This window comes from Drosophila subpulchrella, chromosome X (genome assembly GCF_014743375.2).
Source record: "Drosophila subpulchrella strain 33 F10 #4 breed RU33 chromosome X, RU_Dsub_v1.1 Primary Assembly, whole genome shotgun sequence".
Lineage (NCBI taxonomy): Eukaryota > Metazoa > Arthropoda > Insecta > Diptera > Drosophilidae > Drosophila > Drosophila subpulchrella.
In genome coordinates, this window is record NC_050613.1 from 29,508,996 (window position 1) to 29,535,495 (window position 26,500).

General features: G+C 37.8%; 3 protein-coding genes across 14 annotated transcripts in view; 2 read left to right on the plus strand and 1 right to left on the minus strand.

Annotated features, from left to right (window-relative positions):
• The window catches only part of LOC119557834 (uncharacterized protein CG43867), a 108,926-nt gene that overhangs the window by 48,111 nt on the left and 34,315 nt on the right, over positions 1-26,500 (minus strand). The window lies entirely within an intron of this gene.
• Positions 5,753-6,410, plus strand: LOC119557838. Its single transcript, XM_037870816.1, has 2 exons — positions 5,753-5,799; positions 5,932-6,410. Exon 2 carries the CDS (start codon positions 5,951-5,953, stop codon positions 6,314-6,316), a length of 366 nt encoding a protein of 121 aa, XP_037726744.1. The 5' UTR covers positions 5,753-5,799; positions 5,932-5,950; the 3' UTR covers positions 6,317-6,410.
• On the plus strand, positions 22,354-23,378 carry LOC119557835 (seminase). Its single transcript, XM_037870811.1, has one exon. It carries the CDS (start codon positions 22,354-22,356, stop codon positions 23,110-23,112), a length of 759 nt encoding a protein of 252 aa, XP_037726739.1. The 3' UTR covers positions 23,113-23,378.

Consider the following 26,500-nt stretch of genomic DNA (forward strand, 5'->3'; position numbering starts at 1 on the left):
TGAAAAAATTTAACATAAAAATGGGCTCAAATTTTGACCATCGTTGAAAAGAAATATTTTAATGTAGATTATTAGGGAATTTAAGCACAAACTCATGGAGGTATCACACTTCTAAATCGGTATCCAATTACTCAAGTTATGGATTATAGAAGTGCAGTATTGGGTTCCCATTCTGAGCTCCATTGGATTTACGGAAAAATTAAACATGAAAATGGGCTCAAATTTTGACCATCGTTGAATAGAAATATTTAAATGTAGATTATTAGGGCATTTATGCACAAACTCATAGAGGTATCTCACTTCTAAATCGGTATACAATTACTCAAGTTATGGATTATAGAAGTGCAGTATTGGGTTCCCATTCTGAACTCCATTGGATTTATGAAAAAATTGAACATGAAAATGGGCTCAAATTTTGACCATCGTGGAAAAGAAATATTTTAATGTAGATTATTATGGAATTTAAGCACAAACTCATAGAGGTATCACACTTCTAAATCGGTATCCAATTACTCAAGTTATGGATTATAGAAGTGCAGTATTGGGTTCCCATTCTGAGCTCCATTGGATTTACGGAAAAACTAAACATGAAAATGGGCTCAAATTTTGACCATCGTTGAATAGAAATATTTTAATGTAGATTATTAGGGAATTTAAGCACAAACTCATAGAGGTATCAACCTTATAAATCAGTATCCAATTACTCAAGTTATGGATTACGGAAAAATTGAACATGAAAATGGGCTCAAATTTTAACCATCGAAATGACCATCAGAAGAAATTTTTAATCTAAAAATATTGAATGCACTTTAATGGGGATTCAAAGCGAATAAGATTTTCTAGCAGCCAAGTCGGACGTTTTTACTCGTTGGTTTCTAATTTTTACATACAATACTATAGAATTCATTTTTACCAATACATAAATTTTAGACTTAACAAAATTAAGATTCTATTGCATATACTTATTGGTCCAATTTTACATTCATATAAATCCACCATCTCTAACTTATATTTTCTCGTGTCCTTTTTGTTGTGTCATTTTTCCACTTCGATTATTTTGCTTTGACCCTTGGCATCCGTGTTGTTTTGAAGCTAAATTAGCTAAATTGCTTATGGCAAACTCACGTAGCGGATCCCATAACCACCCTAAAAATGGGAGAGAAAGATTTGGAATGCAGACGAACTCTATTTCTGTTACAACTCGGTTGGGTAGCGATTTTTCTGGAAATTTATAGCGGGTTTTTATAATTGTTATTCACAGAAAGTTTAGCATCATTTAAGACCGACCCCGACACCACCTCTTCTGCTTTTGCATTTACAGTTTTCGAAAAATCGTTGTGCGATTTTTTATTTTGGTTTTATAAGGGTGAGGGATTGGGTAGAAAATATCTTATATTGCTAGCTACACCACCCCCATTTTCATTTTGTGTACGTGCAGGTGAACGCACAATTAGGAAAATTCCTTTGTTTTTCCTTTGGTTTGAGGGGGCCTCATTGAACCAACGATAACATTTAAATTTGGTTAAAGCAAAGAACCTCCAACTTTATGTTTACTTTCTTTTTCCGGTTTCTCCTTGTTTTCCATAAATGGAATTCGATACCACTCGTCTTACCTTTTAACGGACTTACATACCAAAATGATTTACAAGACTTACCTGAAAGAAAACATAAAAGGCAAGAATACGATTAGAACGAGAGAAGACGAGCAGAGGCAAAAAATCAATGTGTATCTTTGAGAGCTGGTAAAACGGTTAACAAGTCGTATGAGTAATTTTACGAGGGCAAAAGAAAACTTTTTATGACAAACCCAAAAGATATGCACCAAATACCAAATTTATGCCGCACACACAGCATTTTTGTTTGTACACGCATAAGATGCCATTTCTAATTTACGATCTTTGAAGGAACGGACTTTTTCCGGGTGAGTTTTCCCCTTGTTTATGATGAATTTTCTTTTTTTTTCATTTACTTTATTATTATTGTTCTTTGTTTGCTGTTTTGCTGATTACAACCCCCGCACTTCATCCATTTTCGATTTCAGCTGCACACCTAAAATTATATTATAAAAGCCAGAGGCAAATGAAAGGAAAAACAAGAGAAACCGCTATAGTCGATGGCCTCGACTATTAGATACCCTTTACTCAGCTTAAGGGAGTGCGAGAGGGATGGAGATATGCAAGCAACTCTCTCTCTATAAAGCAACTCTGCCTTTTGACTAACACACCTAGCCTATAGGGCCACCTATCTTTTTCTTCTATAGCGCAACTTAGCCTACAGCGCCAACTAGCCTATAGTGCCCTAGCGGCTTGTTGCCGTATTAGTGAAAACAGATTATTTGCTGCATGTGGTGTAAAATCTCGACAAAATAGCAACATTTTGACTATTATTTGGTTATAACTTTTTAATGTCTGGTTCGATTTCAATATTTTTTGGCATGTAGATAGGTATTGATAATGAGAACAAACTGTCATTTAAATTTTTACAAAAAAAAATGTTGGAGCTAGACGAGTTTTAGTGTTATGGTCGTTTGTGGGCATAAAAGTGTGCGTGGAACCCTTCTGAAACAAACTTGCGCTACGCAGGAAGCCTCGCATGCCAAGTTCCAACACTCAAGCTCTTATAGTCTCCGAGATCTCAGCGTTCATACGGACAGACGGACATGGCTAGATCGACTCGGCTAGTGATCCTGTTACTCTAGGAAAAACGGTTATAAAAGGAAGGGGACACACTTTCCGACGAATACAGTATACCCCTTTTATTATACGAATTACAATCAATAATTAATATGCAAATAAAATAGTTATGTTTATTATAAAAAAAAACTAAATTTAGAATGAAAAATGTTCTACGCCTATTCTTTCTTCTATTGTTCTATTGCTAATATTATCATTCTTCCTTTTAAAAATTTGCATCATACCAACCCAAAAAATTTCTGTTTGTATTTTGTTTAATACATGTCATTAGACCAGCACGGAAACGGTTCCCTTCCATATGCCGAAAATTTGTCAATAGAGTCAACCCTTGAAACTAAGGCTCTGGAATCCCCTCTCGATTTCACGCAGCTTACTTTCAATGGACGTGGGGAATGCGACGACAGAACATGGGCAGAGGCAAAAGGGGGCAGAAAGTACGCTGCATACATAAATCAATTCAAATTACCGTTAATTAAATACGCATAAAGTGGGCATCACCACAGAAGCAATACGCTGGGGTAGATTGCTGTTATCAGGATGTTCAAAATAAAAAAAGAGGGTGTTGGTGGATGGTTGGTCAAGCATAAACATTGAGATAGAAACGGGCGAATGAAAAACACAGATTGGCATAGAAACCGAAAAAGTCCCGAGTAGTATGCACCAAAAATTGAAAATGGCGCGCCAACTACCCACCCATCCTACCACCGCACACCAACCACTCCCTGGCCCACCCATTATTCCACGCGTCTGTTTTGTGGTTACGCGCTTGGCTTGTCATGAAATAGGAGGACTGAGCAAACCACATATATGTACATATACCCACAAAGCTAACAATAAGCAAAATAAAACCTGAGACCTTAAAAATAAATAAATATTAGTCCAACAGATACTCTAGGGATATACGCATTTCGCTTATTTACTAGAAAAGAGAAAAATCTAAAAAAATATCATTTGCAGAAAAAAGCGCATTTAAAATTAATGTATTTCACGAAACAGATCAACATTTTACAAACTCTGTCTATTAAAAATAGTATATTGCAATTTTTGCACAACGTCAATTATTTAACAAAGAAGGTTTCTGCATCATTACTCTAAGATCGTGTTTTTTGACATGTCTTTGTCGTTCAAAGTCTGGGTTGACCTTCTCTAAACAGGGTTCAAGTCTTAGAACTTCCAAAATAAGGACAAAAACCCGCACACACATAAACAAACACTTGAAATGGGAATAGCGAAAAATGCAGTTAGAAAGCCACAATGATGCGGCTCGCCAAGGGAAATTGGGAGAATTCCAATCCCCGGAAACCAGAGCACCGAAACCCGAACTTCCCAACTCCCCACCGTAACAGGCACAACACTTCTAACTTTACACGAGCAACAAAGTCCGGTTTCCCCTATGTTTTCATAGCGTACCCCACTTTGTTTTTCCAGCAGCAACCCCCGAATTTGGCCAAGGGCCTGCAAATGACATTGATATTTTTCTGGCTAGCCATAGTCGCCAAGGAGGGGGATATTGGAAAAAACCTAAGAAGAAAACATGTAGATTAAAAAGGCTATGACCAAAAGTATACCCTGAATTTCAGAAATGTTAGGGGTATTACTGTTATTAATTATTAGTTTTTACTTAGCAATTCATCCAGTAAAAATCGATCTAAACGTTAGAAAATCAAACCCAAAAGTAACTGTGCTATACTGAAAGTACAGGGGTGGTAGTCAAATTGTCCGGTGATTTTTTGTTCTATTATGTTTTGTTAATCCTTGCTATGGGAGTTATAGTTGTCCAATCCGGTCCGTTTCGACCAATATACTTACTACCTGCAATGGAAAGACAATTTTTGGGACGGACGGACAGGCTTTTAAATAAGTGTTCATGGAAAAAAGATTAAACAAGAGTGCAGCGTTAGTTTATCAGTAATATCAAATGAAATCCACTAAAAAACCAACTTTAACTAAAGATTAAGTGAAGACTAAGCAATAATTATTTCATAATTCAATACTGCACTACTTCTTGTCTTGTTACTTGATACTTTTACTTATATTAGTCCCACAACCCGCGGGTTATAATTCCTTTACAATTGCGCTTCCCGCGTAAATCATTCAAAGAAGTATTAATGTAAAATTAGACCTCTGGCCACCCGCTGTGAAAGCGGAAGATTTTTCCTTTCGGCTTTTGTATTTAGTTTCAACTTTCATATTATTACAAAACTCATTAGTGCAGAATCATTCTGGTCGGGAAACACTTTTCCGTTGGAAAGTATGCAATGTTAATTGAAATTGGGGTTGGTATAGGCGGAAGAGACTGGTCCCAACATCTCCGAAAAGCAGCGCGACGAAGAGCGCCCATCTTTTGTGGATCGATTCGTGGATCGCCAGCAGTACCCAATGGTGATGACTCAGATAACGAGTAAAGAGCGTTCTCCTCGGAGGACCCGGAGTCCCAGATGCCTCACCACATGCCATCGCATGAACTCCTATTTCCCCACTCATTTGGAGGAGTTTAGCATCTGTGCGGAGTACATCTTCATCCTGATTTGGTGCAGGATACTATCCTCCGACCCCTTAACAAGAGAAACTCCGGTATTACCATAGAGGATGTCATCGAGGTCCTCGCCACACATCCTTCTCCTGTTTCGCAGTCATTACCATCGGCTTTGATGTGAGCTTCGAATGTCAATCTCTTTAAATTCAATACGACACTGGTATGAAATTTACGCTCTACTTCTGATTTGCATTCGCAAATTGGTAATACAATAGGTTGTCGTTGGGCTGGCGTTTTTCCCCCACCGCCTTTCGATACTCCCGATAATGCACTATAAATTGAATGGAGTCTAGAGCATTTTTGAAATTTACATAAGTGACATCATTTTACATAATAAGGGGCGCCAAAAACAGTTGTCGGAGGAGGTACTTTCAATGCTGGGGGGTTTTGAGGGGCCAGTCTAGCTCGGTTCCGCCGAATACAACTGTACTTAGAAACACTTGACACTCGTGGCAAGGTGGTCGTCACTGCCAGCTATAAAAGCAAACAGCTCGGGGTTGTACTGCCTCAGTTAAAGCCTCCCAACAGAACGCCGCGGGTAAATCAAGATTATTTATAGGGTGTTAATAGGTGAGGACTAAATATATTAGTAAGGATACAAATAAATCCACTGAAGAGTTATTCGATTATGGTTATTTATTCGACACTGGTTATATTTTCAACTTGTACCATCTGATCCCAAATCTTATGTACCTTTCCCAGAAATTCGCCAAATAGAATCATGTGCCTCATCCTCCCACTCGACTGCTGCGGTTGCTCTTCCCCGAGGTCCTGCCAGAGGCAAAAAAAAGAGCAGCAGGAGCAGCACTTGCAACACCAGGCGAAGAACTACCACTCGGATATCCAGCTGAACGAGCTATCCTCAGCCTGCCAGGTGACCACCAGCCAGCCATCGTTGTCCAGTCTGAGTCCCAGTTTAATGGCCCTGCCCCACAGGATCACCACGTCGAGCACATTGAGCTCCTGGGCCGGCGAGGAGGAGCTTTACGATATGGAAGACTACGAGGATCGCACGCCCAGCCGGTGGAACGCCTGGTGGCTCACCTCCTTTGGCGATCAGGGCTGTCACTCATCCGTGGCATCCTAACTTTGAACTCCGAGGGAGCAAGAGTCCTAACTTCGAGTCAAAAAAAATTAAAATCTGGGTTCGTCCTGCTTAATTAAGATTTTATTATTCAATTTATAAAGCCATAGGAAGATTCTTGAAAACGATAAAGCTTTTAATAAAAAATTTTATAAGTAATAATGTAGGTTTGGCGATATTTTGTTTCAAAGTTGTTTTTTTTGTATCATACAACTAATGCAGCTTGTAAGAATTTAGCTGAATCTTTTTAGTAATCACGAAAAAATAAACTATTGTTTGCTTGTAAACGTGCTGAAAGCACTTACGACTGCCCCGACCCGAGAAAACGCTTTGAGCCACCACACTACCAAAAAAACAGAGCAAAAATACTGGGAGACAATCCTCCCCTGTGTGCACCTTTGCGAATCCCACATGGCCTCTTTAGAGTATGCATTTTTAAAATGAAATTACTCTACGTTTTGCGGGAGAGAGAGTACAAATTTGATTAGCTGCTTGTTTAACTTTAATTAAGTTGATTTCGCACACACACTGAACACCGGAAAGATAATCAAAAATTTAAGAGGACCTTTTTCCTGTTTTCCCAGAGCGAGTGCCGCAGGGTTTAGTTTAGTTTAGTTTTGGGTTGTGCAGAGTTGGTAAATATTAACATTTTGACTAAGCAAACTGGCGAGGGTAATCAAACGAATACCGGAATATTTATGATGATCACTATTAAACAGTATTCAAAGTAGCAGTAGTTAACTGGTTATGCAGTTCAGGACCAGCCTGTGAAGCCTGCTAACAAGTTTTCACAGCCCTTAAGGGTTTTGACGGTAGTTTAAGGACAGAATATATCTGCAATCTCCATTCTGTCCCTGCCAAAGTGTTCCGACCTAAGCCATTAGGGGCAACTTTGTCAAGATGTCATTAAAATAAAAATCGAGAGCGTGTTAAATGATTTACAAAAACGACGGCCGTGGAACCAAACGAGGAAAACAATTTTGTGGCTCTTTCAGTTTATATCGTTTGAGCTCCTTAGGTTTTCTTAAGCCACTTCCGTATTTTATGCTTTTTATGACTTCAATAAGTTTTCCCCCAAGACGACAGCCCACAACCCCGAGAGAACTTTGCTCATCGAGCCATTAAAAAAGAGAAGTTTAATATCGATAAGTTTCTGCATCGAAAAGGGCGTGTGTTAGATCTGGTAGGAGTTAAGGTGTTTTTAAACGCTGCACCGGCTGCCTTGCAGCATGTGTAAATGTTGACGCTCACACTCTCAACTCCGCAAGAAATATTTATTTTTTTTCGCGCAGCATTGAGAGTTGCTCTTCTGCAAGAGTGCTACTTAGATGCCCTAGTGCTGACCCACCAACGAAAAAGCCGAGAAAGGCCCATAACTCCATTTCGAATACAGTGTAAAAGGGCCTTGAAATTGCCTCCGTTTAATGAAGATCTTTTTGGAAGAGATTGATTTGGGTTTGTTCCGTCAGGTTTAAAATTAAGTTTCGAGTCATTCTGGGGCCCTACGGATTGGGTTCTTTTCAATTCAATCGTTAACCATTAGCCGCCAATAACATTTTTATGCCACTTTAATAAATTTCAGAAGCTAACAAGTGTACGACGAAGGGGGAGATTTGCTGTACGGGAAAAGTTTTTGCACGTTGCGACAAATGTCTTGAGCTGCAATCGTCCCCGGAGGTTTATATTTGCCACAAGTTTGTTTTTTGGGGAGAAGGTTGACGAGGGTATAGCTTGTATGTATGGATTCTGATATCAATAATCATTCCCCTCGTCCGCATAGCCCCGTGAAGAGATGTAATAATATAAGCAAGTAAAATGCATAAATAAACATTTGTGGGATATGGCAGTTTTTCACGCTCCCCTAAACCTTTCCTCTTTGTAAATTGATACAAATCGTTCTATAATCACGCAATTGCATTTTATTTCTTTCGAAGAAAAGAAACAAAAAGCGGCAGCCAGACAACTTTCAGGCTCGTATGCGTAAATTTACTTGATACGTCCTCTGGGGATGAAGTGGGCCCAGTGTTGCATTTACAAGCAGTGGGGTTAGTTACATTTTCTATTAATGGCGTACGGTCACACTGAGAAAAAACTGTGAATACTGAAGGAAAATTGAGTGGATATTGAAATACAAAATGTTAAAAGGTGTAGAGGAACCATCCAACTGTACTTATTTCTCAGGCTTAAAGGTGAAAAAATATAATTGGGCAACTATTTTTTGTCGCCTTATTAGGTACAGTTTTAGATTCTTGAAGTACAGTTTAGGTGTAGTAGTGTAGTGTAGAAACTAAGAAACCGCTCGCATAAAAATGTAGAACGAAGTGCATGTGCCCTAAATTACATACAAAATTATTAAGTAATTTAAATTAATTTTAAAATAGGTATCGTTGTGGGTATAAAAGTACAGATCCGCAACAAAAACTCCTGTAAAAAATAATAGTACTTTGCTAATTTTTGTGAAACAAAGTTTTGATATATTGTAATCCAATCAAGCAAAGCTTTTTACATTAAATGGACCGATAACGCTAATAGTGTAATGAGCTCATTAATTTTCAGTGCAGCCACGACCAACGCGGAAACAGTACCACCCATTTACTGAGTTTTATTTATCATGTGGCAAATGTTGTAACGCATTTTGTAATCGATACAAAGCAATCACATCGAATTGAAGTCAAAATCCGGAATGAAAAAGGCAGGGGCGTGCAAGGCACGTGACCAATCAAATGGGCGTGGCAGAGACTGACTGAGAAAGGGAATTGTATGTGCGTAGGTTTTACGTTGCTAAATTAATGGAGCACCAAGAAATACACTCAGGGAAAAACAAACGAACGAACGTTATAGATTTAGAGTATAAAAATGAATCAAAATAAGTACGACACTAAATTATTTTAAGAACGCTTCTATAACTACTTGTATTAATATTTTTTAGTTAACAATGTTAGTTTAATCTAACTAATTTTTAGAGATCAGCATGTTTTAAACTTAGGTTCTATACGGAAAAACATTTAGTAAAGATATAAGTGATAGTTAGAAAATCTCTTACCCCGACCTCGATTTGAACCTACGAGCGCTCGCACTTCAGAGAGACAACTTAAGGAACTTGACCGCGCACCCTCATAAAAGACCGCTGACTAGACCAGACTCAATTATTATCGGCCAAAGGGCTAGCATACCTATAATTTTATTCCTATTAAAACTACTATATTTACGGTTTTAAACCGAACAAGAAAGAACGCTATGTTCGAGTACCTAGAATATCAGATACCCGTTACTCAGCTAAAGGGACCAAAGGGAGATGGAGATATGCAAGCAGCACTGCGAGATTGAAATGCGCCACCTACCCGCGATCTCAATATATGGTTATGTGGGCGGCAGGCAGATTTAAGCGATGTGGGCGTGGCAATCTTTTTTTGGGTGAATCGATAGGTATGGACGGGACTAACAAATGTCACTTAAAATTTTTTTCTATGAAAATTGTGGGCGCCACAGGCTTGGGCGGTTTGTGTGCGTGGCATATTCGTGTAACAAACTTGCGCTGCGTACAAGGCTACGAAATCTAAGTCTAAAATCCCAATTCTCTATCTTTGATAGTTTCGGAGATACTGCGTTCATATTTACGATTTTTTGAAGTTCGTGCGCGGTTTGTGGGCTTTAAAGTGGGCGTGGCACATTGACAAAACAAACTTGCGCTGCGCAGGAATCTTTAGAATCTGCAAGTCTAGGCCCAGTATTGCACCTTTTATAGTTTTCGAGATCACAGCGTTCATAGGGACAGACGGACATGGCTAGTGGTTCTGATATATATATTTTATTCTGATACATATTCTTTATGAGGTCGGAAACGCTTCCTTCTACCTGTTACATACTTTCCGACGAATCTAGTATACCCTTGTACTCTACGAGTAACGGGTATAAAAATACAAAAAAAAAAAACCATTATACATGTATTTAAAAAAAAAGGTTTAAACAACTGTTTAATAAAGTAAAGTCAGTACCTGTCGCGGCGAGAATTTGGAAATAGGATTATAGTAAACAAAAACATAAATCACCTAAATTGGTTAGGCGCTTCTCAAGATATAATTTAAAACACGGAGTTAAAAAAAAAATGTATAAAAAAACTTTAAAATACATACTGACAAATGCAATAAAATAAAATGTTTTCGAAAGCAAAGTCTTTGAAAGTGTGGGCGTCACAAACTTATGGGCGTTCGAATGGGCGTGGAACTCTGATAAAATAAACTTGCGCTGCACAGGAGTCTCTAGACAGATAGATGATAGACAGAAAAGCAGAACGACGGACAGACATGGCTAGTGATCCTGATCAAGAACATACAATTACATACTTTACAGGGTAGGAACCCTTCTTTCTGTTAGACCCTTCGTTCCTTTCACTGTACGAATAGAAAAATTGGAGCCGGAAGATAACAGATAAGACGCCAAATCAAATCACAGAACTTTAATGACCCAACACTTCCGACTTTATTTTTGGTCGGGAAAAAAGTTTTCCTGCAATTGCAGATGGTTGCAACATAATACATACACAAAATACATACATAATTCATTAATTACTGCCAATAAATTAAGCTGTTATTTAACTATCCACGTTTTCCTCCCAACTTTCCCGCAATTGTATTTCCATTATCAAGCAGGGAAACCCTGCCAGCATTATTATTTTTATTTTTTTGCTGCTTTGTTTAAATAACCAATGCAAAAGACAAAATGCTGCGTGCTACTTCCCCCCTAACATTAGTTCTTCCCCCAGCTGGCCAACGCAGAATTATATTTTTTTTTACTGCTGTGACTATCTCGCCTTTTCGTACTCTTTATTTTTTAGTTTTTTTAAGCATTGCGCTTCGTTAATTGCGCTTGCTAATTGATTTGCCAGACAAAGGAATCGGGTGCTTTAAAGAGAAATGGAAAGGGGGAAAAGAGGGAAGGTGCAGCATAATTTGACTATGATTATATTTGCCACTGACTCGATTAAAAGCAAAACAACAATAATAATTAGGACAAGTATGTAATGGAGGATTACCATCCCAAAAAGTATAAAATAAACCATTTGCTTAAAACAAAGCAAAAAACTAAATCAAAAGTATTCCGTTATAAAATTAATGAGCTTCAGCCAAACTTATGTTTTTATTACTTCCAAAAAGACCTATAAATAACTCGAACAAAGTATTAATTGGCAACCCCAGTTCCAAAAGTGCCTCAAAGCCAATGAATCCAGCTTGGACTATTCTCATGCAAATCTGGAACAGTTTTGCTCAACTTCTCTGTTTTTTGTTTCACCTTCCCCACATAAAACTCCTGCGTGGGTCGACCTCCTCTGGGCCATGCATAAATCATGGGTAAAGGGGTTAAAACGAAGGTCGAGGAGAAATCGCAAAGGGTTAAACAAGTGGCAAACTTTCGCTTTTGTTTAGGCTTCTCACCATTGAGTTTCGGTTAAGATTTGGAATCGATAGCATCGCCTGTTAGACCACGATTTCTGGAGGTACGCGAAGAACCAGTGAAACGTTTTGCACGCCACAAAAGTCTGCTTAGCTTATTTATTATTTATACGAGTGAAACGTTTATGAAACCGACCGAAATGCACCAAAAAGAAAAAAAGGAGAATTCGAAAAGGGCAAGGAAAAAATCTGCCAAGGCAGGCTAAGAAAATCTCCAAGTATATGTGTGGGCGAGTGTGCGATGTTGGTGGTTTGTGGTTGATTTGATTGCTTTATGCACCCAGTGAGTGGCCGCATGAATTTCAAATAGGTCCTTTGGCTTATCTGCCCCGTTCTCCCGTTTCCATACGCTTTGTTTTCTTCTCCCATTTTTATGTATTTTCTGTGTAACCATTCAAAATATTTTTCGTTGCCGAGGAGTACAGATATACTCTACTTGAAGAATATCCAAAGTAGGAATATAAAGCTTTGATTGAACCTTAAAGCAACTGAAATAATTTTATTAAAATGTTTATTAATTCTTACCAATACCGGTAAAAACCAAGTCAACTAAAGCTCAGGCCAAAGCTGTGAGGAAAGAATCAAAAAGCTGGAAAGCTTTAATCATTTTTGAGATACGGCCTCCGAACAGTCATTATCCTAGAAAAAATGGGGATGGAAAACAAGTGGCACCAGCACCTTGCCCTATGTTGCCACATAACGTGTTGCACACGTTTCACCGAAAAGCCAAGAGGTTAGAGTTAGAGGTGTGGGTTAGCTGAGTCAGTCTTCCTGTGTTTGTGGATGTGGGTGTTCACACAGTAATTTGAAATTCATGCGCTTTGTATGTGGAATAAATTCAAGATTTTGATTTGCTGCTACGTGTGGCAAGCTGCTCTTCTTCGTACTCGCCTTCTTTGCAATTGAAGGTGTGAAATCACACATAAAGGATAATAAAAGTGAAAAGCGTGAGAGGCTGTCAGGCTGTCAGGCCCCATAAAATGGACAGACAGGAATGGAACAGAGCAGCAGCATCAGCTGCAGGTTTACACTTTTGTTGCGCTTAGAGTTTTGTCCGACGAACACAAATAAATATGTATACGGATGCAACTAAGCCCCCTGTGGGTTGGCAAATTGTATGAAACGAGAAATTTTTTTAAAGTTTTTTGTATGCCCTGCGCATAAAACATATATTCAGAGCTGCGTGTGACTTTGATCAATTCAATGAAGAGTCAAGTGGCAAGAGAACAAGAGTAGTTTAATTGTTTTAACAACTTTCCGTATGCATCCAATTAATACAGCAAATTAAAATCAAAACTAAGTTTCAGTAAAACAGATAAAAGAAAACTCTGCACCTCTGTAAATGTAATGTTTAGTTATAGGAAAATCACTTATACTTACACTTTATAAGGTTGGAACAGCTTCCTTCTACCTGCTACTTACTTTCCCTCTTAAAGGTATACAAATTTCAAAATATACAGGGCATTAGTTCTTAAAAGAACACACCAATTGAGAAACCTAAAACATTGGTCCTAAAACTTGCCCACACACATTGGTTTTTCGTCTATTGAATTGAAGCTGGTCCTCCGCACAACCCTCCACAACCCGAACTGGTGTTTTCTGGTTACGCCCCAAGAAAAATCATCATTTAGTTACTCCCCAGGGGAAGATCAAATGCATACATGGCCACTGAGGTATATATGTACATATATGTATGTACATCGTACACATACTGATGCCATCCCATACAGGGAAATAAGCTGGTTACAAGACGACAAGAACTATATCCCAGATGGCGCCATTTGGTGTGTGTGAAAGAAAAAATTTCAATGACTGCTGTTTTTTATGCCATTCGAATAGTATTTTATAACATTTAACGCCTTGAAGATTTAAGCAATTTGTGAGGGGGAATCGTCCCCCTCAGTCGAACTAGATAAGATGCCGATGATTTCGAGGGGACAACTGAGCACAAGTCGCAATAGCACGAAAATTACATAAGCACGCGAACATGACTTTCTTTCTCGTCCCTATTGTACTTCAGATTTGAGTTTATTTTTTAGGAATAGCTGTTTACAAAAAAAAAAGAGAACGTATCATCCGCTGCAATTTACTCGAATTAAAATGCGACTAAATTGGAATAAAAACAGGGTACTAGTATTAAACAGCGATTATTTTGCACATATCTTATTAACCTAGGATAACCGATTGATTCTATGTCAATAGCTTTTACAATGTCAAAATTTCTTGAAAATGTGCTGAATATTTTAAGATTTTGGGCGGTTGTTCCTATGACAGCTATAGTATATGGATTTTATGATGATTGAGAATAATGTTAAGGAAACGTCAAATAATTTGTACAAGCTGTTGTCAAAAGTTGATCACAAACTTTGATGCAAGATTGTTTGTAGAAATATTGTAAATGTTGTTTGATCAAATTTTATTTAGCGTAAGTGTGAACACCCCAAGGAAAAATTGATTTCTTTGTAGGTGTTTGTTAGAACAAGTACTTCAAACTTATTTTTCAACTATATAAAAAAACTAAAGAGCGAACCAAGAATTTTTGCAAGACCTACCAATAGCAATTGTTTATAAAATGACCAAAAAAATGTAAGCCTTTAGGTATCTAAATGATAGATTTCTTAAGCTTATGCAAATAGAGCAAAACAAAATGCCCAACATTTGTGGGGTATCAAAGGCGAGAGAAGAAAGAAAAAATACATGTCAATGACTTTACAGAAAGCGGAAACTCATAAAAATAAGTGTTGACATGGCTGCCAACATGGCCGTCTTCTCATTCACCTCTGGCCCCTTAACTTTACGTCCCACCTTTCCTTTTTCTTCCTTAAGTAGCATATGTCGTCTCGTATTTGTGTCACTTACTCACAGTCACTCTCGACCATATGCAAGCGTATGAGTAAGTCGCATTTTCTTTAATTTTCTTCTTCTTTCATTTTATGTTAAGGGAAAAGCAATAAAAATTAAGCTTTAGACCGCTGGGAATATTTTTGAGTATATACACTCTTAAAGAAAATGTTAGCGGAATTTCAGAAAATATATTTCTGAAATGGAAATATTTAGGAACAGCAATTCTGGATTAAATTTTTTTTAATTTAAGAAAACAATAATGAATTGTTTTTGATGATGAATGATTGCGAAATTACTTGAAACAACAAGCAGGAAATACCATTTTGTGACCTTGTATGTTGTTGTTCTTGTTGGTTCTCGTACGAATTCACCCTTTTAATATATAAATATTGCTGCATACATTAAGACGCCTTTATGACTGATTTAAATAATATGATTTTCTGATGGAATACATAACTATGTAGTAATCTCCCTGAAGTTTTCAGATGATTTCTCTACATTGCCTCATTTCCTAATCGGCTTCGAGCGTTATCTGTGGCTTATATTCCCAGGTGGTAATTAAATTTCTGTAGCGAGACTTGTATAGGTAAGCATATATGCTTAGATATATATATACATATATATATATATATATATTTTATGGGCGGCACTGGGTAATTCTGTTCGCCACATGTGGTTCGTTGGCCCGACTAATTAATGTTATCGCATTTCATGCATCATGGAGGTAAACATTGATTAACTTGTATTAAAACTGCCGCAGAACTAACGCAGAACTCTAACAAATTTTTTCTTGATTCTTAATTGATAGCAGGTCATATTTATACAACCGAAGCAGCTCAGGATAATAAAACTCATTTGTAGGTTAGCGCTAAAAACCCGTTAATCAAACTTGAAAAGGAGCTAGCTCCGGGAAACCAATATATATACCCTTTCTGTTAAGGAGATATGAAGTATTTATATTTTTGATCTGCATAGCAGCCGAGTCGATGTAGCCATGTCCGTCTGTCCGCCAATTTTTCGATTCTGATATATATACAGAAATATTATACTAAAATTTCACCCAGAATTCCCCTAAACAAGTGATATTAGCATAAAATCCAAGAATATAACCTAGTTTATATTTAAAACCTCTATATTTCTCAGTGCAAAAACGAATAACATAAAAGTGTGAGAGAAATGCCGAGAGGGTGCCGCGAAAAAAACGGCGGAAATAATTACGCAGCTTCGGAAAAGAGCGGACTAGATTTTGTAGCATTTTGGACTTTAAGTGCGATCCTCTGGAGCATAACAAAGATTTATGCCCATGCTAAAGGTACAAAAAATGTATGCACCTAATAGTGGCCAGCAGCCAAACAACAAAGTGGGTGGTGGTATTAAGGAGAAAAGTTGACCCCTTTGGAATTTGGCTTAAACTTTTCACTCTTGTTGTTCTTGTTGCTGCGGTTGCATGATACTGAAATTTCTGTGACTTCCACCTGCTTTCTTGCCCAGGAGCAGGAACAAACAATAACATGAAAAGCAAGAATTGAAGCTAGCTTCGACAAGCTGAGATCTATATACCCTTGCAGATTATTCAGATTGTTATAAGAAAAGTAGAAATTTTTTAAAGTTTTAAATTTTAATTGGACATGTCATTATTTTTTTTATTTCGCCAATAATTTACCGATCATTCCTATGGCAGTTATGTGGTTTAGTCATCCGACCAATTTTTATTTACACCGTAAGAAAATCTTCAAACGATCAGAATTTAGCGTTATGGGCAATAGAGTGAGCGTGGTACTCTGCTGAGACAAACTTGCGCTGCTTTCTAACTTTCTAACTTTTATAGTTTTCAAAATCTCAGCGTTCATACGGACAGACGGACAAGAACCAAATTTTATAGGGCCGGAAACGCATCCTTGTACCAGTTACATACCTGTTATATTCGGATAAAAACTTATTAAAACACAAATATTTTCCAATTCTTCATAAGCACATATTTATACCAGAAAAATGTATACCATATTTGAAAGAACTCCAACTTAGCAAGAAATCTGATAGTAATGCTAATCAAAAATATATATATTTTCTATTGTCGATTGTTTGATCCGCTCATTCCGCCTCATATTCTACTTACAGCAGAAAGAAGACTTTTGGGAAGATGGGCTAGAAATCTTTTGAGTAATGCGTGTCAAAAGTATATATATTTTCTATTGTCTGACTTAAATTTTAATACACTGTGCAAAAGTTTAAATAAAATGAATCTTGAGTATTTAGCCATAAGTGATAATAATTAAAACTCCGTAGCTACAGTGGGCGGGGCACAAAAATTGCCAACAGGTTTACAGTTACGTTCAGCTACACACACGTTAATTAAGTTCAATTGGATTAAAATTATACATAAGATCTCTATTTTCGCTGAAACAGACTCTTAATACATGACAACATTGCTAAAAAATAGTCCCCGTCCTAAACCATTACCCATGTCAGACAAAGTTAAGATTCCTAATTTTTTACAATTTCTCTGATGGAAAACCGCCCCTAAAAGTAATTTTTTTTTTCTTGGAACTTATGAAGATATTTTATGAAGATATTTAATAGGATTTGTTATACTAATAAAACCCTTTTTTTAGTTTTTTTATCTGCTCCTATATGTTGTCAAATTTGTTATTCACTACATCATTTTATACAGATTTCTAAGGGCATTAAGCCTTTGGAATTTTCTTTGTCACCCTTTGCAGAGCACTTCTTTACCTTAGGGTGTAACTCAAAAAAAAAATATTGCAATGTACAGTTGCCTCGGGACACCTCTTCAGCCAGGTAAAAGTTTCTCAATCAAGCTTACTACTCCACGCTGCACTGCTTTATAATGCAGATGAAAAATTCTATTAAGGCGAAAGAAGGCTTCATTAAATTTACGAGCCAATTTGCTGCCTGTGGATCAGAGGGGGCTCTTTTGCCTCAGGAATGTTGACAAATTCCACAATATGTTTTCTATGGAGCTTTAGAACTTTTTGGCTTGTCCTTGCTCCCAAAAAACACACCCCATGCACTATTCGAATTTTGAAGAGCTTTCAGTCTGTCAGCGCTGGAAAGTATGCTTTAATTTTATGGCACCAACACAGTCACTGCCTCGTCCATCTTCAATGCTCTTTATTGAAATATTATGCAACTTTGTTGATGAATTTTTCGCCCGACAAACTTCAGAGCTGCATGGGGACTGCGCGTTAAGCGAATCCCGGTCTCGACCAGGATAAGGGGATGAGGAGTGTGAGCAATGACTCTTCGCCCTTTTAGCATTGTCAGGTGTCTACCAGGCGCACAAATGCAGAGACAAAATGCTAAGACGCTGAGCCGTCAGCAGAGGCAAAAATATTATAATAGCAATTGAGAATTGCTGATGAGCCCTGCCACCAGGCTCAGGACCCTGGCTCTTCCTGACTTTTCGGCGAACTGACAGTTAACAACAGTGTGCACTAAAAAAAAATATGACTTTTCGGTTGCCACACAAAATTCTGCATGTTTAAAATCGCGTATAAATAAATGTATAATTAAGGCAAGCTAAAATCGAGGTTAGGAAGATTAAAAAACATCACAACTGATTTACATTTTCCATAAACAATTATAAAGATTTCAAGTCCAGATTTCTACAATATATAAGTCAGAACTAATCAATGTATTATTTGAAAGCAAGCGAGTTTAGGATGTTTTTTCTCCAAATGCATAAGCCCACGCTAAAGCTCTCTGCTCTTTGCACAGACTGGATGCCGAGGGAGCATTTTAATTATTCAACATTGTTGACAAAGTTTTCACTGCGTGCGTGTGAGCGGGACGGCTGTTGAGCAATATGATTTGCTGCTTGAGCAGTCAAAAGTTGGCCCACAACAACGATAAAAGCGGCAAAAAAAAACCGAAAATTCGGTCTACGGCAGCAGCAATATGCGGCTGTAGAAAGTGGCAGAATGGCAAAAGGGGAGTGTATGCCACCAGTTAGTCGTCACTTTGTTAAAACCACCTCAGGCAATGAGTTGTGATCGAATGGCCATCAACGGTGCCCCAAACAACTTTTAAATTATATACTGCCTTCTCGACATGCATCTCCACTATTTTTCCCCTAGTTATATCATCATCCCTCGCCCTTTAAGCTTTTTCAAGGCCAATTATCATCTTGGCGACAATATGCCATGGCTTCATGCTTCAATTAAGCTAGGCCCCTGTTATGGTTATCGTTTCAGTTGGGACCATGGACCAAATTGGTAGCGACTGCAATTTAATTTCTTTTCAGCAGTAGCAGTCCATAAAGGTTCCCAAAAAGGGAATTCAAAAACAAAAGGGGGAAAAGGGGTATGAGCCCGATTGACCAAAAAGCCGGAAACACAAGGCCCAGAGCTTCAGTTCGGCTTTGGCGAAACATTTTTGCTCGACGCGCTTCAATAATTCTGTTTGCCCATACAGCAAACAGGGTACCGAAAGAGACGAAAAGTGTGTGGGTGACTGGTTGAAAAAAGACATGGCTAGTGGCAGAAAAGAGGGAGATGGAAAACTGCACACAGAGTGCAGGCGAAGCAAACATGTTTCGAGTGGCTTTTGTGGCATTGATGCGAAGACAAAAAAAAGCGCCAAACCACATGTGCAAGCAGCAGGCAGTTGCAACAAAAGTTGCTGCAGTGGCACAAAGCTCGAAATAAAACAGAATAAGCTCAAAAATAGTTAAGTCCATGCGATACCCTGTATAGATGGATATTAAATTTAATTGAAATCCCAAATGGCAATGGATATATGTAATAGCACTTACTAACCGAATTCAAGGTGACATTCTTTATGAATATCAGGACAACAAATTCTGAGATGAGATAATGATTTGAAATTTTGCCAGATTCAAATACGGTTTATTTGCGTAAAATGCAAACCCATTAAAGGGTTATGTGAACAATTACAATGCAATTGTTTGCCAGTGGCAAGCCCCATTCAATACCCATTCCACGACTTACTAACTACATTCCACAACCCACACAGGCCAAAAGTCAGACCAATGCCAAGCAAATGTAAGAACGAAACGATATGGAATGGATAGCCGTCCGGAAGTACGGAAGGAAGATATGCAAAAAAAAAAACCCACAGAACACTCACAGAATGGCTGGCGTCACCTTCGCCATCGTCATAGTCTTTTTTGTTTGTAAGAGGCGCCGTCGCGGCCATTATCGATTTAAAAAGGTCAGTAGTGCTGCATATAGCAGGACAGATGGAGATTCCGCATGCACAAAACAAAAAAATGTTTTATATTTTTTCGAATTAACAGGTCACATAGCAATTAGCACGGTTCATTGATATGTTTATACCCTTGCAGTCAGAAGTTGCAACGCAGTGATAGAGACGTTTCCGACCCTTTAAATTATATATATTCTTGATCAGCACTACTAGACGAGATTTAGTTTTATAGCTATCGGTAAGAAACTTTCCGAAGTCTTTTTTCTATTGCAGGCAGTATATAAGTCGGAGCTAGCCGGATTGGACAGCAATAGCTTTGATAGGAAAAATAATAGAAACGAACTCTAGTTTGTTCTCTTTGTTGTTTTTGATCATATTCTATTTACTCCTCGATACAGCTCTTTTAAAGGATTTCATAATTTCAAATAAAATTGTTTTATAGCTATCGGTAAGAAACTTTCCGAAGTCTTTTTTCTATTGCAGGTAGTATATAAGTCGGAGCTAGCCGGATTGGACAGCAATAGCTTTGATAGGAAAAATAATAGAAACGAACTCTAGTTTGTTCTCTTTGTTGTTTTTGATCATATTCTATTTACTACTCGGTACAGCTCTTTTAAAGGATTTCATAATTTCAAATAAAATTGTTTTCTTTATCCGACGATTTCTGTAATATACGTATGATTTAACTTGGTTGATATGGTTTCAGCTGCAAGGGTATATTAACTACGGCTTGCCGAAGAAGGGAAGCTTCCTTTCTTGTTTTGAAATCACCTAAAAAGAAATGCAGTAAAAAGACTTCTTTCTTTTCTCAATCCTCATTTGGATTCAAAATATATGGTTGCATACATTCAGACACCCTTATATGCAATTTAACCCAAATGGTTTCTGTGGCACCCTCGATCATATAAAATTTTCTGTGCAGTAGGCTGGGTTGATGGTTCAAAAATGGTGGCCATGGTGCAGCCCTGGCACTGCACTTTTTCTGATTAACTGTTAAATAATTTTCGGGGCTGCGGTTTTCCTTTGTGAGGGCCACTGCTAATTGAATTTGCATGACAAATTAGGGCACTCACTCGAATTAATAACGAATTGTGAATGAGAATATGAATTGTGGCAAGGATGGAGGACTGAAAGTTACTTAAAAATGTGTGCACAGTACGAACCCTTAAAAAAAGAAGCTTAAATAAATGTCGATAAGAGAAAAGTGGGCTTCACACACAATAGACTTGCATATTTAAACTCGGCACTTATACACATGTATGCATGTTTCCAGCTCCATCTCCTTCATATTTTTGGCAGCAATTCGGTAGCGAGTCAAACAATGAACCTTTTGTATGCCACAACGCGTTCTTTTTTATTCCTGCTGCCCTTACAGAGGAAGACACGAATATTCCACATACGTGGTCCATTGTTTGTATTGAACGCAAGGAGCACAGGGATGCGGAGAACGGTGGAGAAAGCACACAGAAAAGCAGAGAGAGAATGGCAAGCGAATTCTCGACTGAGGCGTGTTCATTTGCGCTTCAAATCTAAGAATAATAGCTGCCTTGATTACATTCACATCGCTTTATGACAAGCAAGAAAAAAGTAGCGCAGGAGAAAGGAAGTATGTACATGTCGGCTTGGAACAAAAACAATTAAGGTAGAAGCAGGGGAGCTCTGTAAAACAATGACTGAAAAGCGATGGCATCCATAAATAGTCCTGTAAATATATTGCCCATAAATAATAGGTATTAAATATAAAAAACATGACTTAAAAATAAAAGCTTAAAAATCGACGAACGGTAACTCTTAACGATAGCCAATACAATTAATATAAAATTATTGATTAAATGAACAGCAAGTGTGAATACCGAAACCGATAAACAAGAACAAAAATTGTAAATTGATCCATAGCTACTTTTGCCACACTGTGCGCCTTCAGTTGGCCTCAAATGAAAAGAAATGATATTAAGTGGCATGTTGTTGCTTGTTTGCCTGAGTGGGATGTGATGTGGGAATGTGGCCACGCATGACCAACTTGCAATCACCCTCACCACGAGCACCACCACCTACAAACGGACGTCGTCTGCCTGTCTCTTGAGCTCTGCACTGTAGGCCTGTTAAACATTTCGAGTATTAATTGTGTGCGAACAACAATAACAGAGGGCATGGGCGTGGGTGTGAAAATGGTGGGGTATATTAGATTGAAGATTAGAGGCTGGAGACGACTGGCAGACCGTCGTGATTAGAGCCAGGCATGACAAAGATTTTTTGCGATATTAACTTTGTGTGTTTTTATATATGTTTTGGGTTGGATTATTATATATAAATGACCCATTTTCCCAAAAACTCTTATCTGTATTAAATATTATTTCCATACTAGTTGTCTTTAATGAACAACTTTGAGATTTCAGTTATTTTTAGCTACTAGTTTACTATCCATTAAAACTTATATTCGACCGAGTTCTTTTAACCACCTCCCATAAACTTTTGTGCAACCGTGTCGAATGCGAATCTTCACGGTTCCCACTTCCATAGCCGATCGCATCTGCTCAGCTATGTGGGCATACTTGTACGATGGCAACCATAGTGGAGTTACAGCTTATCCTCCTTTTTAACGCAATCAGGAGCGGAAATTCCCTGCATCAGGGATCGCGGGTTCATCAGCAAAATTTTGGCTATGCGCTGCAGATCTACGATCCAAAGTTTATAGCAACCGGATCATTGTTTAGTGCCCGTTATATTTTAACAGTTGCGCACTGCTTCAAAAGGAATACCAAACCGGAGGAGCTGACAGTGCGGGCGGGTTACGACAAGATAGCTAGGGAATTTAAAGGAAGACCAGTGGCGGGATTCCTCCGCCATCCGAAATTCTCACCTCTCACCCTGCGAAATGATATTGCCGTGCTGAGAGTCAAAGTGGCTATTGGATATTCGCGTAGAATTAACTATATAGCCCTGTGCTCGACGCCCTTGAGGCGCGATAAGGGCGCAAACCAACTGGCGATCGCAGGTTGGAGTTTGATGAATATAACCCAGTCGCTGCAATCCATTAATGTCAGCGTGGAGTTACAGAAAAACTGCCGCCATTGGTTTCCCCAATTGCCAAGCGGCGTGTCCTGTGCTTCTACTGCAATCGGGGAAGGTCTGTGCTATGGAGACTCCGGGGATCCTCTGATCACCGGTGGTGAAATCTGTGGCCTGGCAATAGCCTTTCGGAGATGCGGAGATAAGCGCTATCCCGCCCTTTTCACGGAGGTCTATTACCATCGGCCCTTTATTGCCCATGCTGTACTCACATTGGACAGGGAAATGTTAAAAAAACCAAGGGGTTGACTCCCGAAAACTCTCTACATGCAAAATGGATTACGGAAAATTGCAGCTGAATGAAGTCTACATATGCTCAAAAGGCAGCTGGAGGACTCACCAGCAAGGAAAGAGACAAGGAGAAATTAAAATACATAAAGAACTGAATAGAATAGAATAATATAAATATAGAGCAGTGAAAGTTACAATGAAAGTACGATTAAAGCAACAATATATGTGGAGGATAAAACACTTCTATCAAATTATGTATGACTGCAACAAAATATATTAGATTCTTTAATTGCAAGATTATAGCCCAATTTACAGTGAGTTTGTCATTTGCGTGAGCTCGTATGAGGTTTAACATTTAAAGGTTTATACAAATTTATTAGATCTTGCAGAGATATGACTCAATTAAATGATATTCCGTTATATTTCGTTTTCGGTAAACATACACGGTAGTAAATTGAAATGGAACATTATCTTAAAGTTTGTATAATTAGTTTTTAGTTTTCTAAAAATCGGAAAGCTTTGTATATACAATGCTCCCACGGGAACGACCTGCAAGGGTACAGAAACTTCGACGGGCCGAAGCTAGCTTTCTTTCTTGTTTTTTTTTTCAGTTTCTATGTTCAATACACAGAGAGAAATATTAAAGTACATTGTTCCTGAATTGAGAACATTCGTTTTTAAAAACCGTGTAAGTACAATTTGGAATCAATGTTCTCAATATTTGAACAAAATGGTAAGATAAAAATTAAATTGAGTTTATTTAACAACTTTTTGATAAGTATACACTACTGACTGGACTAATAGTTTATTTGTTAAGATATACAATGTAAATACCGCCAATTCAGCTTGATAATTTTGTATTATTGTTTGGTTAGAACTTTTTAATGAATGGTCCGATTTGAATAATTTTTGGCATGTAGGTGGGTATTGATAACAGGAACAAAAAAAAAAACATTTTTACAAAATATTAACAAATTTGATCCTAGACGGGTTTTAGAGTTATGGATTTTGAGCGTTAGAGTGGAATCTACATTCCAAGTCCCAACATTCTAGTTCTTATATTTTTCAAGAACTCAGCGTTCATACGGACAGACGGACATGGCTAGATTGACTCGGCTGGTGATGCTGATCAAGAATATATAATTCTATATGGGGTCGGAAACGCTTATTTCTAGGAGTTACATAGTTTCCGACGAATCTAGTATACCTCTACGAGTAACGGGTATAATAAAATGTACACGTGAACATGAATATAAAACTTGAAAGAGGGGAAAGACGCATTAAAGGACAAACTGAATCCTGCGCATCCTGTGAGTCCTGAGCTCGGTAAAACACTATGCAACAAAAATAGGAAAAAACTTGGATGGCTGGAAAAATAAAGTATGCAATTATTGAAAAGATTGACGATGACATGTTGACGTTATGTCGCCCAGATTTTACTTCCCGGACAAAACAGTTGTTAAGACAGCAGTGACGTGCGTGCGTGAAACAAATAATTGTAAAGTCCAAGCATATAGAAACTAATTTAAATTAGCTAATTAGGTACCGGCTCTGCACCGAATCGATTAAACTAGGAAAGCTAGAGAGTTGGGATTTTAGATTCAGATTCCAAAGCTGATTCAGCATAGGTGCCACGCCCACTCTAACACCCACAACGGTAAGAGATGCTTCTTGTAAAACTTGTTAAAGTGTAAATGAGATTTGGTTTTGTTTATCAGTTGATGCAATCGGACGATTCATTAGAAAGTCCACACTGCAAATTATATTTTTCAATTAGTTAAATTGGTAAGCCGAGTAGTCGAGTTCTATAGTCTAGTTCGACTATAGTTCTCTCCTGTTTTTATTATAAACATAATTTAATAACAAATTAGCATACATTTTAAGTAAATGAAATATTTTTTAGATAAACTAAAATGATTATCTAAAAAATGTGGTACCTGTTCTGTCTTTTTAATTACAACTTTAAAATAATGTTTCTATATTTTTTCAAGACCACAAAACTTTTGAAAAATGTATGAACATGACGAATGATCGAGGCGTATGAGGTCTTAAAATTCGTCAAGTTGTTTTCAGAGAAACGGATAAATATATTATCTAATCGACAACTGTGATAAATTGTACTTTAAATCCAGAATCGAGTCAGTCCCTTGTCAAAATCAAGGGACTAAAAAGGTTTGACTTCTAGCTAGAATTCCTTTTTGAATTTTCTCATTTTTTTCTATGTGTTACTTGTTTACTAATAATGCCTCACATATTTGCTTCACTCCTGGTCCTTGGGCGCTAAAAAGGATGGTAAGCTTTTCACCGAAAAATACACCCAAGTAACACATTACCCTAGTTAGGAATATCTTCCTAACCCAGCTTGGGTTTATTTTGCTTTTGTTTTCGCTTTCCCTCTTACATTTTCCATACTTTTTTGGTATCTTGAGTATATATCCTAATTGAAGGGAAATTCCCTGATGGACACGCATAGTTTTTCAGGGAAACCCTTATTTCTGTTTTTGTTTTTATTTTTAGATAGTCCTTTGTTAGCTATTTTACGGCGATTGCCTTTCTTTTTTGTTTAGTTTCACCATCATTTTTGTAGCTGGAGCTGAACAGCGGACTAAGGTATAAGGCATGTCCGTAGGCAATTGTGTGGGACATGTGCGGTAGATAAATTATAGCCGACCCCTTTAATTTCCACATCCCCTGCATATACCTTCAATCAAAAATATTAGCGTGCTTTCTGGCCCTGGCCCTTATCTTATAATTACGCAGCCACAAGAGCATACCATGCAAAAAATGTAACTTGCTAAATGCGTCATTTGGTTAGAAGACCAGAACAAAAATGTTCTCAAATACCCATTTGATGATTCCCCATTCTCATTACATAAAGGTGTCTTATAAAAACAGTATATAACACGCACACGGCGGGAGGGAAAATAGGAAAAATTGAGAGGAAATGACCGAGGGAAAACCATGTGGGTCCAGCTTATTTGCCACGCAGGCATTTCATGTTGGCTTACGACCGCTTTGGGCATACTAAGCTCCCATTATGACGTTTTGACCGATTTGCGTATGTGAAAAGAGTAGGATATCGTAAAAACCCACTGAGGTAACTTTCAGTGTTTGGTAATGTTTCATTCTTTTCGACTGCTCAACATATATGGTTTTGTTCTTGCTTATAGAATATTTATCTTGGTAAATTGTGAACAAGGTGAAAAATGGTCTTACAGACAAAATAGCTTTCAGGAAATTATAATATAATAATAATAACTATAATTATTATTCCGGAAACTTGTTTTTATATTAATTTTGGTACATTGAAGCGAGGTAGTTTTAAAAATATACCTTCGATTCCAGTCATATTACTTTGAAGAAAACTTGTTCTTTTAGTGAGAGACAACCCTGATGATTTTTGAAC

Excerpts from the sequence above, each read along its gene's own strand:
- LOC119557838 (XM_037870816.1), top strand. The coding sequence starts at position 5,951 with ATGTGCCTCATCCTCCCACTCGACTGCTGCGGTTGCTCTTCCCCGAGG.
- LOC119557835 (XM_037870811.1), top strand. The coding sequence starts at position 22,354 with ATGGCAACCATAGTGGAGTTACAGCTTATCCTCCTTTTTAACGCAATC.